General features: G+C 30.9%; 1 protein-coding gene across 6 annotated transcripts in view; it reads left to right on the top strand.

Annotated features, from left to right (window-relative positions):
- LOC127716289 (adhesion G protein-coupled receptor B2-like) overlaps positions 1–17009 on the top strand; it is a 62910-nt gene that overhangs the window by 32271 nt on the left and 13630 nt on the right. For 2 of the 6 annotated variants that reach the window (XR_007988847.1, XM_052222447.1), the window contains exons 13-14: positions 16242–16314; positions 16772–16886. The exons of 3 other annotated variants lie outside the window; for them this stretch is intronic. Coding sequence is in view for 1 of the 3 variants with exons in the window: in XM_052222447.1 (XP_052078407.1) it covers positions 16242–16314; positions 16772–16886 (188 nt within the window). In the remaining 2 variants the exon portion in view is untranslated. Of the gene's footprint in view, positions 1–132; positions 217–1430; positions 1822–16241; positions 16315–16771; positions 16887–17009 lie in introns of those variants that run through there. One more of the 6 variants, XR_007988848.1, reaches the window with a different exon arrangement.

Genomic DNA, 17009 nt, shown 5'->3' with positions numbered 1-17009 from the left:
CTATAGATATTGTACACATTAAAAGAAAATTCATTTCATATTCTTATATATATTAAACAATGGCTATAAAATTAGGTTATATCAAATAAATATGAATTTGTAGTGTGAATTTATATTTCATATCGTGAATAGGTCAGACAAGGCTACCGTAAATATCAAAAACGACGAAACGCTAATCGCATGGATTCTAAACTATCTACTGATTCTTCTAATTATGTAAGTATAAAAGATTCTAAACTATCTACTGATTCTTCTAATTATGTAAGTATATAAGATTCTAAACTATCTACTGATTCTTCTAATTATGTAAGTATATAAGATTCTAAACTATCTACTGATTCTTCTAATTATGTAAGTGTATAAGATTCTAAACTATCTACTGATTCTTCTAATTATGTAAGTATATCAGATTCTAAATTATCTACTGATTCATCTAATTATGTAAGTATATCAGATTCTAAATTATCTACTGATTCATCTAATTATGTAAGTATATAAGATATCACAGTGGTTAAAAGTTAAATAGAAACTGGGTCATACCAAAATACAACGATTATAAAATATATCCGATTGAATTTGATATAAATGATACAGAAACCGAAATTTCTCAGTTATAAGATGAATTTTATCAAAAAGTGCAAATACAGCAATATATCAATATTTAGAAAAACTAAGTGCATTTTCATTGTTCCCAGTTTAGTTTGATAAGGTAATTAGTATATATGTTTTTTTTTTCCTGTCGTAATGCTATGACTATCAACCTTATTAATAGTTTATTATATGTGCATGTACAAGCAGTTGCCTATTGCATTCTGATCTTTCGTATTTGTTCGCTCTTAATGTATTGCATACGTCCAATACAGCTTCATTTTTAATTGAGCTTTAGAAATGCATTTTCCAAAGTATTGTTACGTATATAATATAAAAGATATATATTTCTGTATTGTTTTTAAAACTAAAGTGATGCCACGGTGGTCGAGTGGTATAAGTAGTCGAACTACTGTATCACTAGCGAGTCAACCCATAAGTTGTTAGTGCGAATCCCGTACGGAGGAGGTCCACTCAACTCCAATCTTAATTGAAAGGATTGTCAGTTTATCTACCGAAGGTGGGTGGTTCGCTCCGGGTACTCAATCTACCTGCGCCAATAAAAACTGACCGCTGAAAATGGCATTAAACACCAATCAATTAATCAATGTAAACGAAATCATTTTTAAAGTTGGAATGAGTTGCATTGTCATATACTATTGATATTTATTTTGGGGATACACCTTTTGTTGCCTAACAATTGCTTAATTCCGACATTACAAAACAAACGAATAATATATTTTATATTTTCTAAGCCTTTTCTATAACCGATTCATTATCAACGTTCAGAAAATATGAATAGTACATAATTAATATACAAGTAATTATTTATTTTCATATAGGACAGTAACAAAACACAACAACGCATCAACGATAATCGGGTACAGAAGAAAGAAACGAAAAATTACAAAAACGAAAGTCAAGACCAAAATGTACAATCCAATCTTAGATATAAATATACCAATTCAGCCTATTCGCAGGATGGTTATTAACTGTCTTAGCAAATTACTAATAGAACTTATGAGACACATTAGTAGTGTTTATTGTAGTAATGATTCGATTCATACCATGAAACAGAGAAAGACACAACAAAGAGCATACCACATTGGTATAAAGTAGTTTATAAAGTGTACGTTACTAATTCAAAAAGGACATAGTTTTTATTTATATTAACAAAATGTAATTATAATATTACAATATTTTTATCTATTAAAATTATCATTACATAATAAACTTTTTTTATTACTACGCACACTAAATCAGTATATTTGTAGAATACAATGGAATATATGAATGCGATGCCTCCGCCTAGACTAATATATAGTAAGTGATAGTGGACTCTTCGAATGAAAAGGCTGACCGATTTACAAAACATCGGGTTCTTTTAAGAATATTTTGCCATCATTGTGTATATGACTTAGGATTTGAAGATAAGACGAAAAGGGGTTCGGGATTGCTCTTTGCAAATAATCATTCAAAGTAATGTGTAATGCTGAATCGGTTGCAAAGATCATTTACAACAAGCAGATTTATTCCTAAACCATAACGATCAAAGTTGATATGATATTCCAGGGCTTGTAATTCCAATCATGATTTCCTTGAAAGATAGTTACTGCCAAAAAGGAATCATGAGTTCCAAATGTTGAAGTCGAAATGATCCCTTCTCAAGTTGTACAGACGCCATCACCAGTTGGTTGTTAGTAATATAATACCCGTTTCATTGATAATAGTAGATATGTTCATAATGTCGTAACTACAATCCAGTACCCTTTTCCCGAATGTTATCTACAGACTATAGAACTAGACTTATCAACTTGTTTGTACTTACATTAGCAACACGACGGGTGGCACATGTGAAGCAGGATTTGCTTACCCGTGCGGGGCACTTGATATCACCCCCAATTTTTTGTGGTGTTCGTGTTGCTCAGTCTTAAGTTTTCTATGTTGTGTTTTGTGTACTATTGTTTGTCAGTTAGTCTTTTTCTTTTTTAGCCATGACGTTGTCAGTTTATTTTCGACTTTTGAGTTTTAATGTCCCTCTGATATTTTTTGCCGTTCTCTTTAATTGAGGTGATGGCATACATTGTTCTGTTCATTTCTTTGATACGTGTTTCTGTTTATCTCAAGGTGGGTACCCAGTAGTGAAAATAGTTAACATAATATTGCTTCAGTGAGAAAATACAGTATATTTCCCCTTTTAAGTAGAATATGTTTCATACATTTGTAACATAAAAACCTTCGTCATCTTAAAATATATTGATTACTTGGTAATTATCTTAAGAAAGTACATGGTAGAACCTCATTTTGTACCTTGTGGAAGCTCATACCTTAAATTCAGTAAAATATATTGCTGCTTTGTACTTAGATCCTGCTCTTTTAATACAAAAATAGATAAAGTACTTTCACCTTGAAATTGTGTACCTTTATAAAGATTATTTATCACAAAGTCACCAGATGAAGACATTATTTTCTTATCCTTTTTAAGTTCCTAGGAAGTCCTCACTAGGGATATCAGCAGGCAGACATTTTCAGTAAACATTTTGACCATTTACTTGTTTTTCAATTTTTTGCCCGTCCTACGTTTTTCCCTCTACATTGTCTAATGTAAAAGGTCAATCTATTATCCTAAATGTCGTTTTTTAGTTATCATATTGAGTATCAAATAGTTAAAACTTTAAACCGAACGAAAAGGAATTTCTGATTTGGACAAAACATTCCTTGAAATAACATAAACGGTACCAATGTTTCTGCACCAGATGCGCATTTCGACAGTCAATGTATCGTCAGTGATACTCGAAGCCACAATATTTGAATATCCAAAAGTTATTAAAAGAGACGAAGAGCTATAAACCAAATAGGTCAAAAAAGTATAGCTAAAGCCGGGCAATGAATCTATATTAAAAGAAATTGTAGCTAATGCATCAAACAGTATCCACTATGTATTATGATTAATCGTCCCACTGTCTATATCACTCTGCTCAACTCTTAATAAAATTGCACAGCTTCTCGACGTCAAATACGTAATTTGACCTGAACACACCAACGACGCATAATGTTTGAACGACGTTGATAAGTTTGACCCGAACTTAACAAGTCAGCTACCGGTTGCTGTTAAAACTAAGAAAACACTTCCAAAAGAGGCAAATATAGCCCGATAAATCGATTATCAGGTTATCTGCATACTGATATTGTAAACTCCTCTCATTCAACAAAAAGCTCCATATTGTGACTCGCAGCTGATATTTTACAATATCAACATGCAGACTATTTGATAATCGGTACTTATTTCACTTAGTATAGCATAAAAACAATTGAATGGTGACCTTAACAACTGCATTTTGTACCCGTTTTAGAGTGTTTGCGGTATCATGGGATCGTTAACTTTTCTGGCGAAGTTATTTTTTAGATGGATTTAATTTTTATGGAAAAGTTCATGTCTGCAAAACGATCTTTATCGTACAGTATTCTAAAATAAAGTGTATTTTTTACAAAATATGTTATTGATATTGTAACGAGTTATATTCAAAGCTGTCTTAATTTGTTTCACACATCAACAGGAGATTACAAATATAGTCAGTCAAATTCTCAAGGATACACGTACATTAACAGCAGTTTCTAACACACTACAAATCACGAACACAACAAACCGTGTATGGAACCACTCAAAACAAACCATAATTTGCCTTAAATAAATCCAACGTCGACAACACTAATGAGCCCCGTTTGGTGGTGTAACAAAATACATATACATTGTATTGTAGTCATTTTTCATATGATGGCTTCTGGTACCGCAAATACATTGTATACAACATAATTAAGTGCCAACACGTTTCATGAAAATATTTACGATCATATACTTATTGTTTAACATAAGCAAAAACGTATTATATATTGAAATATTGCCATTACGTGTAGAAAAATTCAAATTTGGTTATCTAATGTACCCTCCTTTTTTAGGAACAATCAAAAGTTCCCCGACCTTCATTGCGGACGGCCTCTATAACATCAATTACAGGATTTACTTATTGTAATTATTGTAAACCTCTTTTTGTCCTGAACAGGCATGACATATTAGACACTGAACGTTTAGCCAAAACAAGCAATCAATCTTAAAGGACTGGTATTGCAATGTTTACAGACAATTTTGGTGATGTCAACAATATTTGCTCAAATTCTTATTCATATATATATTCTTGTTATAAGAATGATACAGTATATATTAACTGTGACGATGGATAATTCTTATAGAGAATATTTTTTAAACCGTTATTTATTGGACTTGAAATTATCTGCAATAGAAAAATGTATCAAATACTATGAATTTCTTTATTTTCTGCATTACAACACCTCCCCATTGTTACATACACAACCACAATAAACATGAAAGTATGTGTTCCACATTGAACTGTGTTCTTCTTAAAGGAGAAATGCATATTGATGTTATGTGTCATTGACAATTCTTTATTCATACCTTATTGAATAAAGAATTGTTATTACCAAAATATATATTAAATACATTTTGACCTATTTAGAATAACACATTTTTTGTACGTTTAAATACCTGTCAATCTCGTATTTAAAAAAACGAAAATACCCATAATGCTTATAGTTGAGAGGTCGCGAAAACAGAATAATTGATCATAAGTGTTCGTTCTTTTAATGTTGAAAAAATATGTTCGTCGACATTATTGTTTATGTGTTGGTTATAATCAATCCCGTGTGGTTGTGTGATGGGACGATAACATGGTGGTACAAAGACATTCAGGTAAATATAAAATGTATTGGCAACATGATGTGTTCGATTGTGAAAGAAGATTTGTTTACAAATAACAACGTATAGCTTCCTTTTATCGTATACATAACTGTTACACTGATTTTCTTTCTGTATTCCTTATTGATGGTGTTACCGAATGAAACTATTAATCGGCGTTGTATTTGTTTCGTGCAATACGACGCTGTAAATAATCAAACATGTATTGCATAACGTCCAAGAACCTTAGTTGATGGTGAGGTTGTGTAACATACTCCTAAATTGTCTGTGTAATAATTTATTCTTGTTTTACGTTAGATATAAATGGCCATCAAGTTGTAAGCTTTCTTCAGTATATTTTTTCGATTGTTGACCTAATTTTACTTTCTCATATTTTAACAAAATGCGTAGGTAGTTTTTACATTTAAAGGGTATGTTGCAAAGGGCACTATTAAACAATACATCGATCAATAGAAATAGTACGATGGTTAAAAAAGGACCACACAAAACACTGAACGGATAACTATGATATCGGGTGTAATCAGGTGCTCTGGCTGATTTGGCAGTATCTATTAATATAAAACTGTTGTTATTTGCTATAATAGATATATTAAATATAATATTTATAGTTAAAAGACTACACTATATAATCGATTTTTCTTATTATATGTTTTAATTCTTATTATCTTAATAATCTTAGTCAAGTGCTTCGAAACGGAAGTTTTTTTCAAAAGAATGATTTCGTAACAACGTATTAAATGTCGAAAACGTTGTGTAATTGAAGTTTGATAATTGCCTTACTCTGACCGTTTAAATTCTGTTTTAACAATATGTTCTGGTCTATTTACTTACGGGAATATCAAGGTTAACAGATTCAACACACGCAAATGTTTAATTAAATTGTAGTAATTATTTGATAAAAAACAGCGAGTACATTTCTGTTCTACATCGGCGTGAATATAATATTGACAAAACATGTACATTGTACACGTTTCTTGAAGCTCTAATGATTATATAGCTCGAAAAAAATGACGTATATCATGTTCTAACTGTGAAAGCCACTATGTCCTTGTCTCTATCGACGTATTATTAAAAAGTTTACTCATAAAAAAGTAATACGATGATCGCTCCTGGACGAACAGTACTGTCTAACGTTCGAATGCGTCAGAATGTTCTTTGTTTGGTGTCTTTGGTTTTTTTTTATTTTTCATTTGTTAGTTTTAGTCTTGTTTTATATGGTTTTATATTTTGTCTAGTTTTGTATTTTTTCTTTAAGTATTTCTACAATTTAGTGTTTATAGTCAATCACACATTTTCGTGCAGTGTTTTTTTAGTTTATTTTTATTTTCTATCATGCCAGCCTTTAATTTAATTATCAACTGTATTCCACCTGTTATCTGTTTTAGCGTTGAATGCTGACATTGTTCTACGGAATCCTATAAAAATAAACATAGGTAGAATGCAATGATTTCTTTGTGTCTTTGAAACAGTCACTACTGAAGTAAATTATAACTTAGTATACCTCATAATGCCTTAACAGTTGAACAAATTATCTTTAAAATTCCAGAAATTCTAATGGTAAATAATTACATAATGTTATCGGTGTATTTCTTTCACAGCAAATATATATAAACTATTTTTCGACGAGATTTACCTGACCATTTTTGCGACAAGTCTGTAGAAAGTTTTTTAAAAGTACCACTACTAGTATTCGATTAGTAATTGACCAAACATGTGCACTCAATGCAAATGAAAATTAGACCTATGATCAAAACACGGTAATTGTTACTTTCAAACATATATAAAAAATCATACACAATTTGTGTTAATTACAATAATTGATATTCATTTTTGTAGTCTTAATTTGGGAAATAGTATTTGTTTCCCTTGAATAACAATATCTGCAAAAACAACACAGGGCTTTCATTAATGACTAGCTTTTAACGATTACTATGACACCCTTCAAAATTTACCGGTGGTACCACTGTAGATCTCACATCCTAATTAATGTAAACAGATGAGTTTATAGTTATTTCGTGAAAATACATGGTTGATAAAATGTATACATCAGATTAATAGAATTTAGTATTAAAGGAGGATCACCGGTATGTATTTCCTCAATTCGAATTTTCTTATACATTTTTCAAAATGCAGATTTTTGAATTATATAGTGAGAGAACATCATCTATATAGCGGAAAGTAAAGTAAAAGGATATTGCTCACTTCTTGTCTTTCTTCCTAATAAGTTCCTGTATGAAGTAAGCCTCATAAGGATAAAGGAACAAGTCGGCAAGAAGAGGGCACATTTGGTTCCCATGGTTATGCCGATAGTTTGTTGAAAACTTGCCTTTTAACCCCTATGTATTATTTTAAGCCATGTGGCCATGTTTGTTGGGAACGTTGTCATCCGACAAATTTTTTAAACAGTATACCCTAATGCTGATTGTGGCCAAGTTTGGTTAAATTTGTCTCAGTAGTTTCAGAGGATAATTTTTTTGTAAAAGATTACATAATTTAACAAAAAAATGTTGAAAATTGACTATAATCTTCTTATATCTATGTACAGGGCAATAACTCCTTAAGGGGTCAATTGACCATTTTGATCATGCTGACTTATTTGTAGATCTTACTTTGCTGAACATTATTCATTTTGTTATTGCTGTTTACAGTTGAGATATCTCTATAATAATAATTAAGATAATAACTAAAATCTGAAAAATTTCCTTAAAATACCAATTCAGAGGCAGCAACCCAACAACTGGTTGTCTGATTCGTCCGAAAATTTCAGGGCAGAACGATCTTGACCTGACCAGATTTGCTTTAAATGCTTTAGTTTCAGAGATATAAGCCAAAAACTGCATTTTACCCCCATGTTTTGTTTTTAGCCATGGCGACCATCTTTATTGATGGGCAGGGTCATCGGATACATTTTGTAAACTAGATACCATATGGATGATTAAGGCTAAGTTTGGTTAAATTTGGTCCAGTAGTTTCAGAGAAGGAGATTTTTGTAAAAGTTAACGGAAGACGACGGACGACATGGACGACGGACAACAAGTGATGAGAAAAGCTCCCTTGGCCCTTTTGGGGGCAGGTGTGCTAAAATGGTGTCACCAGACTTGTTTTCCATCAAGAAGTAAATATTTTCATTAAACTTCCGATCCAAACATATCAAACAAAGTTAAATATTTGGTATTTGTTAGAACAGTCTTAATAATGCAATGCATAACTTATTTTTCTTAATTTAAATCAAATTATTGATACTCTGGCTCAAAATTTGCAGATAACAAAACATCCGGACCGATTGTGAACTGTTTTTACAATCCGGACCGATTGTGAACTGTTTTTACAATCCGGACCGATTGTGAACTGTTTTTATACAATCCAAGATGGATGTAAACAGTTTATCTACTTTAACTTATTTTTCAGTCAAAGATGAAGGCGGTTATATAATAAAATGTCAATTGGCTCTGAATTGAAAGTATTGGTGGACAGATTGCTATGACGTAGTATGCCAAAGGCCCTGTAATGTAGTATTGAATAAGGTATACTAATGCCGTTATACATAAATCTTTGGACTTATCAATACTAGTACATGTATGTAAAAAAGGTGTACATCTCATGTTGGGTTGATCTCTACTGTGAATAAAATAGTTTTTTCTGCTGTTTTGATATAATACAAAGGCGTACAAATCACATTTAATCACACCAATGATATAAACAAATCAGTAATTGGCCTACATGTATGCTGTCTAGCAAGTAAACACCAAAGAGTCGCAATTATTAACAAACTGTTTAATTGGCAAATTAGTTATTATTCTTGCAACAGTATATTTATTACTCAACATGCTCAATGTAACGCGCATGTCTTAATTTGTTAAATTATATTGTTTACCCCTTAAAGTTTGTCTGAATACACATCTGCTAGGACGTACATTGTAACTGAATATATCTTCGGTCAAATTGTTTAGTTTATTGTATACAAAATTAAAGTTAAAGCTTATTTACAATTTAGATTTCAATTTGCATCTAAAAGACTATTGAGAAATAGATAAAAGGAACAGCTCAAGCTACCCGTTATCTCAGAACGGCTACTTCCTCTGAATCAAGAACTGAAAATGTATCCTTTGATCATTAATATACAGGATTTTTCTATTCATCAGCATGATCATTTATATTCTATCGATAGCAGGCACACATGTTTTATGCGCTTACATTTTTGTAACTAAGATCATCAATGAAAAGTACTTATTTTATTTTGCTTTAATTCTGATGTAACTCATCGGTACATGAAAACTCAGCATACACAATAACTTTGATAGTAACAATTTATGCACTGCATGTTTATTTTTTACTTAAGTTGTTTATTATCTCTTATAAATCTATGTTTAGTGCAAGCCCGTTAAATCGGGTTATCAGACAAATACTTGCAATAATTTATTAAAAGTAGCTAGCATGTCTTAATTTGATTTCACGGCATATACTTTTCTACATCTATAGCACTCCTCGTAATTCTCTGAACACTTGATTTACAGGGACGTAGCTGAATATATCTAAGGTAAGACCGTTGAGTTTATTGTACATATTTAAACCCATCAATCCGTCTTACTTTGGTATTTTTAATACTGCTGTTTTATTTTTTATTTAACAGATCCTGGATTTACAACACTTTGTCAGTGGCTACAAACACACTTACCGCGGCCAACCTCCTTTTGACAAAATGATAATGCATTATCAGTTGTTGTACACCATATAATAACTTTTTGAGTGTCTTTATTTTCAGCCCAAACATAGTTTCTCGTGCTGGTTTGGACATCTGATGCAACTATGTTTTTTTTAAATTTTATTTCATTGTTTTCATTATCTATTTTACTTTATTGATTGTAGTTACATTCTTATTTTGAATACGAATCACATGTATAATTCTGAATTTGCTTTTAAATGAGTTGTGAATTTGCTTCTACTTTAGTATTGAATTTGCAACTAATTTAGTTTAGAATATGTATCTAATATATGGTCACGGTTCACGGGTTGGTAACCAAAAGAAACCTTACTAAAGAAATATACATTTTACTAATACAGTGTTACTCATTATATATTCTCTCTTATAACTGAAAAAAAGAAATAACCCGAAGTCTACTCTGTGATTTTGGCAATGGTATCCCTTTTTTTCTACTTGAGAACTTTACGAAACAGAAGATACAAAAATTATTAAATCTTTTATTACTATTTGTCTATATCCTTTTGTTAAATTTTGTGAGAATAAGTTTTACATTTTCAGTGACTGTTTTACTATATTATTGTAGATGCAGCAAATCTTTGTGGAGAAAATGTGGACAACTTCAATACTACATGGAGTTTGACAGCAAAAAACACAATAGTTGTCGTACCTTGCACTGGTGAATACACGGGTAATGCTTCGAGATACTGTAGTAGTGATGGAAAGTGGGAGGAACCGAGTTACCTCCATTGTATAAGTAAATCAATACAACAACTGAAAGAACAGGTAAACCTTGTATTTACGATGACCACATTGGCTTGTTCATGCATGATATATATCCGATATTTGTGCAATCGCTATTATGGAATAATATGTCAGAAAGACAAATCTACATACAATAGTTTATAGTATATTCTTTATTTTAAAAGAAATACAGCGTACAGATATCAAGAACAATTCAAATTACATTAAATATAGTAAGCAGTGCAATATAGTTATACACTTTTACAGTTCATACAATGTATAACAAATCTATAGTATGTTATGAATGAATAGAATTTAACAATGCTGAAGTATGATTTACACATTTAACAATTACTATTTGTTTCGGCATAGAATAAATACTTTCCAAAGTCGTTTTAATAACAGAATATGTTTAACACTAACGACTTCGAATCCACGACTGGAGAAAGTCCTCCAGGATGCCATCAGCGCATTAGTCAGCAGTTTATAAAAAAAAAAAAGTAAAATCACAAAAATACTGAACTCCGAGGAAAATTCAATCGGAAAGTCCCTGATCACATGGCAAAATCAAATGACAAAACACATCAAACGAATGGACAACAACTGTCATATTCCTGACTTGGTACAGGCATTTTCAAATGTAGAAAATGGTGGATTGAACCTGGTTTTATAGCGCTAAACCTCTCACTTGTACGACAGTCTTATCAAATTCCGTTATATTTACAACGATGCGTGAACAAAACAGACATTATAAATAAAATAGTCAAAATATGGGTACAGCAGTCATCACTGTGTTACAATTTCAAAATAACAATTATTTACAAAAAAGCACAAAAGCATCTATCAAATTATTGTATTCTTAACCATACATATATTCATGAACAATAAAAAAATATATTTAACACTGCACTCTTGAACTCCATTGAAAACAAACAACATACATATATAACATCTGACAGGTTCAGTGGTACAATTGTAGTATTGTTGTAACTCATAGACATTGTGTGAAAGTATTTATTACTTCTCTATAAGAAGTAGACTGATATATTGTGTTATTTTTGTTCTTCCTATCATTTTAAAACATATCTTTAGGTTATATATGTCGCTGGGTCGGTAACATATATCCCATTGAATAATACTCTAAGTCTCGTTTTACATTTGGAATCATTGTTGTATGACCTTGCAACTCTTTAGTCTACGCACATAGAGTTTACATTATCTAACATTTTATAAACGTTGTGTCGACGTTGTGTCTAGTGTCGACGGTTGTAAAATAATGAAGCCTTACATCCAGTTTATTTATGACTCTTTTGGTACACATGCTTCTCATTGAAAAATACCACTTGTCGCGTTTGATATATCGAAGCATAGCTTTATGAATTGCAATTCCTTTATTCGCAACATATAGTATTTACAATCATTAACCCTCCCTCAAATGTGTGCTAAATATATTGAGTTTGATGTTTAGATTTAAAAGTAGATCATTTTGAGTTGCATAACTTGCGTTTTGAAAACATTAAATTACTATAAAAGGATTACCGATTTATGTTTATTTTGCTAAAAGCGATGTTACTTGATTGAAAATAAACTTATCATAGATACGAGACTTGTACCCCCAACGCGCATTTTTGTCTAATAAAGACTCATCCGTGGCCCCTCGAATCAAAAATATAAAAATACGAACAAAAGTAAGAAGATGAATAGTTATACACTTGTGCATGCTATGATAATAGATATACGATGTTACTTATAAATAAACTTACACATTTGATTATCTAAATTGGGAGCAGCAATCTAATCAAACAAAGAATGGTCATCTTATAAAGTTTTAAAATATTTTAGACAGCTAAGCTATTGTCTGGAGAGAGTGATTATAATCTGACCATTATTCTGAAAGATCTAGAAAATATAACAAATGATAATGATGAGTTGCGGTCTGGTGATCTGCTTACATCATCAGCTGTACTGAATGATATTGCCAATTATGTAACCGACCACAAAGAAAAACTTGAAGTTAATCAACTAGAGGTTAGTTGCATAGGTCATATATTATTATAACTAAATTTTATATGGAACGGTGAAGATATTAGACGCAAATGAACTGTCATTTCATTTTACCAGAACCTTTTAAATGTAAAGAACTGTGAATGATTGGAAATATGGTGTAAATGACAGTGAACGTAAATTAATAACACAATGATCCCATAGCAAATCAAATATGACGATATTTTTAAAAGCAAGTAATAAATATTCTACTAAGGACTAAAAACAAACTGTAAAATTATAGCCCCCGAAAAAAGAAAGCGTTCAACCTTTACAAAATCAGATAAGGTTAGTTTAAGTTAGTGTATGAAAATGGATATGATTTAATGTATAGATATAATTATTCTCCTAAAATATATTGTATTGAAAAGATTTAATATCGTGCGTCGAATAATTATCTACCTTACTATACATGATATAGGTATATTTAAAAGTCTACGTGTCATCAAATAAGGTATCTTTTACCTTTTCATATACAATTGTTGAGCAATGTCTAACTAACCTACTTTTATAACAACATAAATGACAACATACTTAACAAATATAAGATGTCTATAAAATCATAAATTTGTAACCACAATATTTTGTTATGGTACATAACAATATAGAACACTCAATCGAAAGGGCAGAACACAGCTTTATATATACAGTAGAAAACATAAGTCTGTTGATATATTGTTTGTAACACAGTCTTCTAAACATGTTTTTGGATTTTTATTAATCACACAAAAATAATTCGTCAATTGAAAGATTAAGTAAACGAAAATAGACATTCAATGTATATGCAACATCTTAAGTTGACAATGATTGATTTAAGATATTGACCGATGCACGTTTTTGCAGTACATTTTTAGTATACATTTCAATATTTATCAACCGCAGATCAAATATGATAACATAGTGGTGTGCACTGCCTTCACCTATCTATCAAATTAAAATCGTTTTTTTTTCAGATTTTTGGTTCTCTATGCGATAATTTACTTGATGAAAGAAACCATCAGCAATGGAAAGAACTTAACGATCAGGTTAACATTTTGCTATAAGATGTATATTTGAAAAATGTTGGCCCCTTTTTTTTATTCCTTTATAATGTTGAAAAAAATACCATAAACAACATTTATTTGTTGCAACTTTCAATATATTAATTGTGTGTAAAAGTAAAACAAAATTACAAATATCTAATTCAAATTCAAAACTCGAAAGTCCATAAAAACTCACAATATTAAACGCTATCAATCAACGGGACAAGTCGGGTATTTCTTCGACAAAGAGAACAAAAGATCGAATAAAACAAAAAAATATATAAGAAAAAAAAACAACCTCAAAAAGTGTGCAAGTGTGTGAATTATGTTTTCTGGCAAATTCAAGAATGGTTGAATAGTGGCACCGCTATCAATTGCAGACATTTGTTTAATGTTATATATATACTAATTTATTTCTTTTTCTTCAGGGGTCAGGAGGTGTCACTCCACTCGTAAATGCGGTTACGGAGTATAATAATGCATTTAATGAAGTTATTGACAGTAATTTTTCCCTTGTTGTTGCAAAAGAAAACGTTGGTACGTTTTGAAGCTATTTTGACTAATGTGCTACTATTGCTTTTTACTTCAATTTGTAATTTGCTTGTGTAAATGTGAGTGTACTAGCCTTTCTGTGTACTAAGAGTGATTAACTCGATGTGAGTAAAACCGGAATGCCAATTAACACTTGTATTTAAAAGATGAGAGAGAAAAATCATTTCACCTTTATATTTGTACTTGTAATACACATAATAGATGAAGGTTTTACGAATGTTTAATTTTGCATTTCATCTTTCCGGTAGCCGTTTAAACTTTGCAGGCAATACTGTTGCCTCCGAATTTGCATGAATAATACAGGCTACATTATTCAAAATTTTGACAGGATAACAAATCGAAGAAGACCGAACTGCATTCTTTAGAATAATATGCTGCCACTAGAAGAATCGCATATTCAGTTCATGTTTATGAAAAAAAAAATGATTTTATGACGTTGACCTCTTTTAATGTAAAAACCACCAAGTACGAAACTAGATCATACGAAATTATTAAGCATCAAAGAACCATTAATCGGATTCTTATATTTTATGAAATTTTAAATATTTTTTTTTTATGCAATCCAAATTTATGTACATGTTAAATCAATTATTTCAGTAATGCAAGTAGGGAAGGCTAGTGTGGATGAGATAACTGTTCCTGATCGCCTAAAAACGTCCAACTCGTGGATAGCAGAATCAGCGACTGAAATAAAACTGAAAAAGAACATATGTAGCGGTAAATAGATTATACACATTTCAAAAAGCAAAACACAGGAATCTTGAGTCATTTTTATATCTTACACCCAAGACAAGATCTTTTAGAAGAAAAAAGTTTAAACGTTTGAAATAAAGCAGATTTTGTACATTCATTTTAATTGACAGTCGACAGATATTATAATGCGCTGATGTTGTCATGTAGCATGATTGTTGATATTTCGTATTGCAATCATTTGAGGTTTCAGTTTGACAGTTGAACAAATAAAACTTAAGAAAATAATACGAAGCTTATATGTATTTCTTTTTCAAGACCACAATGTTCAGCAGATACGGCATACTTTTGATTTGATATAATAGATACCTTTGTTTACTGTGATACACTATGGACCGCCCATGAATTAGACAGCATATGTGATTAAATTTGGTGTCTGAAATAAATATGATGATATTAGCTAGTATGTATCGAATAAAAATATTTCGAGTCAAACAATTAAAACATAATAAAGATATGCAAATAAAAGAAAAGACAATGAAATACAGTCTGACATCAGAACATGCTGTTCTTTAACTACATGTCAGTGCGTTATCATAGCACAATTGTTCTTCCGCCGACCGATAATGAAACCCTCACCAACGTGCAGCATCCGATCGACTGTGCGAGATATACAAGTTAGCATTCACGTCGGTTCAGAATGGGGACATTAAATTCAATGCCTCGTGTAAAGAGGGCTCTGTGCTCTTTGCACGTAAAGAACCTTTGCAACAACTCATTGATGGTTCCGTTGGTGACAAGGCTTAATTTCTGTCCTTATCAAATATAACCATAGTTTCTCCGTGGCAGTCTTACTTTCCCCGACCTTCTTCACGGACGTAATCTATTTTATGACCTATCTATCTTGTTTATTGCTTATTTATTCTCGTCCTTAACATGCAGGAAATATTTGCCACCTTTATCGTCTGAATACATGCATGAATCATTTTCGTTACATTTAGAGGAGCCATCAAACAACAATTCATTTTCGTATTTGATATTTAAGGGGGGAAGTCATAGAGAAGTATATGTATGGATGTATCAGAAACTAAATAAAACGATATAAGATGCATATTCAGTATTTCTTTTCCAGGTTTGACGGGATATAGTAGCACATTTTATAGAAATATTTCAAGTTTTTTTCCGGAGTATCTAATTCTAAATGGGTAAGTTTCAGGTTTGTTTTTTGTGCTGAAATTTTTATCTATTAGAACAAACTACATGTATCTCTCATACTTTACCATTCACCATTTCATCAGGTTCAAAATTGAACAATTAAAACTTGGGTAGAAATTAGGTATTTTTTACTTGTTGATCCCATCAACTTGAAGACTATATGGTGAACTGTCAATTTTCTATACGCTAAGGTTTTTGTCTAGATGCTTAACCCGGCAAATAATTTTATTATTCATGTTGTGTATACATTTTTATGTTTTAATGTGTCTTGTTTTCTTTTTTTTAATACCATTGCTACCCATATTTCTTCGTACATATTTAAAAACAATTAAGCTTCTTCCAAAAACACTCGACATTATTATATACATTTGTACAATGAATTAAACCTAAAAAATTTTTTAATTTGTTTTATATAATTAATCATCAGTTGGTGTATTTTATTTTCAGGGAAATAAAGCCATTTAATGGGAGTTATAATGTTAATTCTATTGTAGCTGATTTTACGATTCATGGAACAGCTTGTTCAAATTATTCCTTAATCATAAAATTCGAACACCTTTTGGTAAGCAATATTTTGCTTAAATACTCTTTATATGATTCTGTCACAGTTAAGTCTAACTACATCTATTATATTATGAAACTGTCTGGGTGTAAAAAAATATGTGCAATCAATTTTACCTAGCAA

The sequence above is a fragment of the Mytilus californianus genome, unplaced genomic scaffold, assembly GCF_021869535.1.
Source record: "Mytilus californianus isolate M0D057914Y unplaced genomic scaffold, xbMytCali1.0.p SCAF_9, whole genome shotgun sequence".
NCBI lineage: Eukaryota > Metazoa > Mollusca > Bivalvia > Mytilida > Mytilidae > Mytilus > Mytilus californianus.
This window is presented reverse-complemented; position numbering and strand designations above follow the sequence as displayed.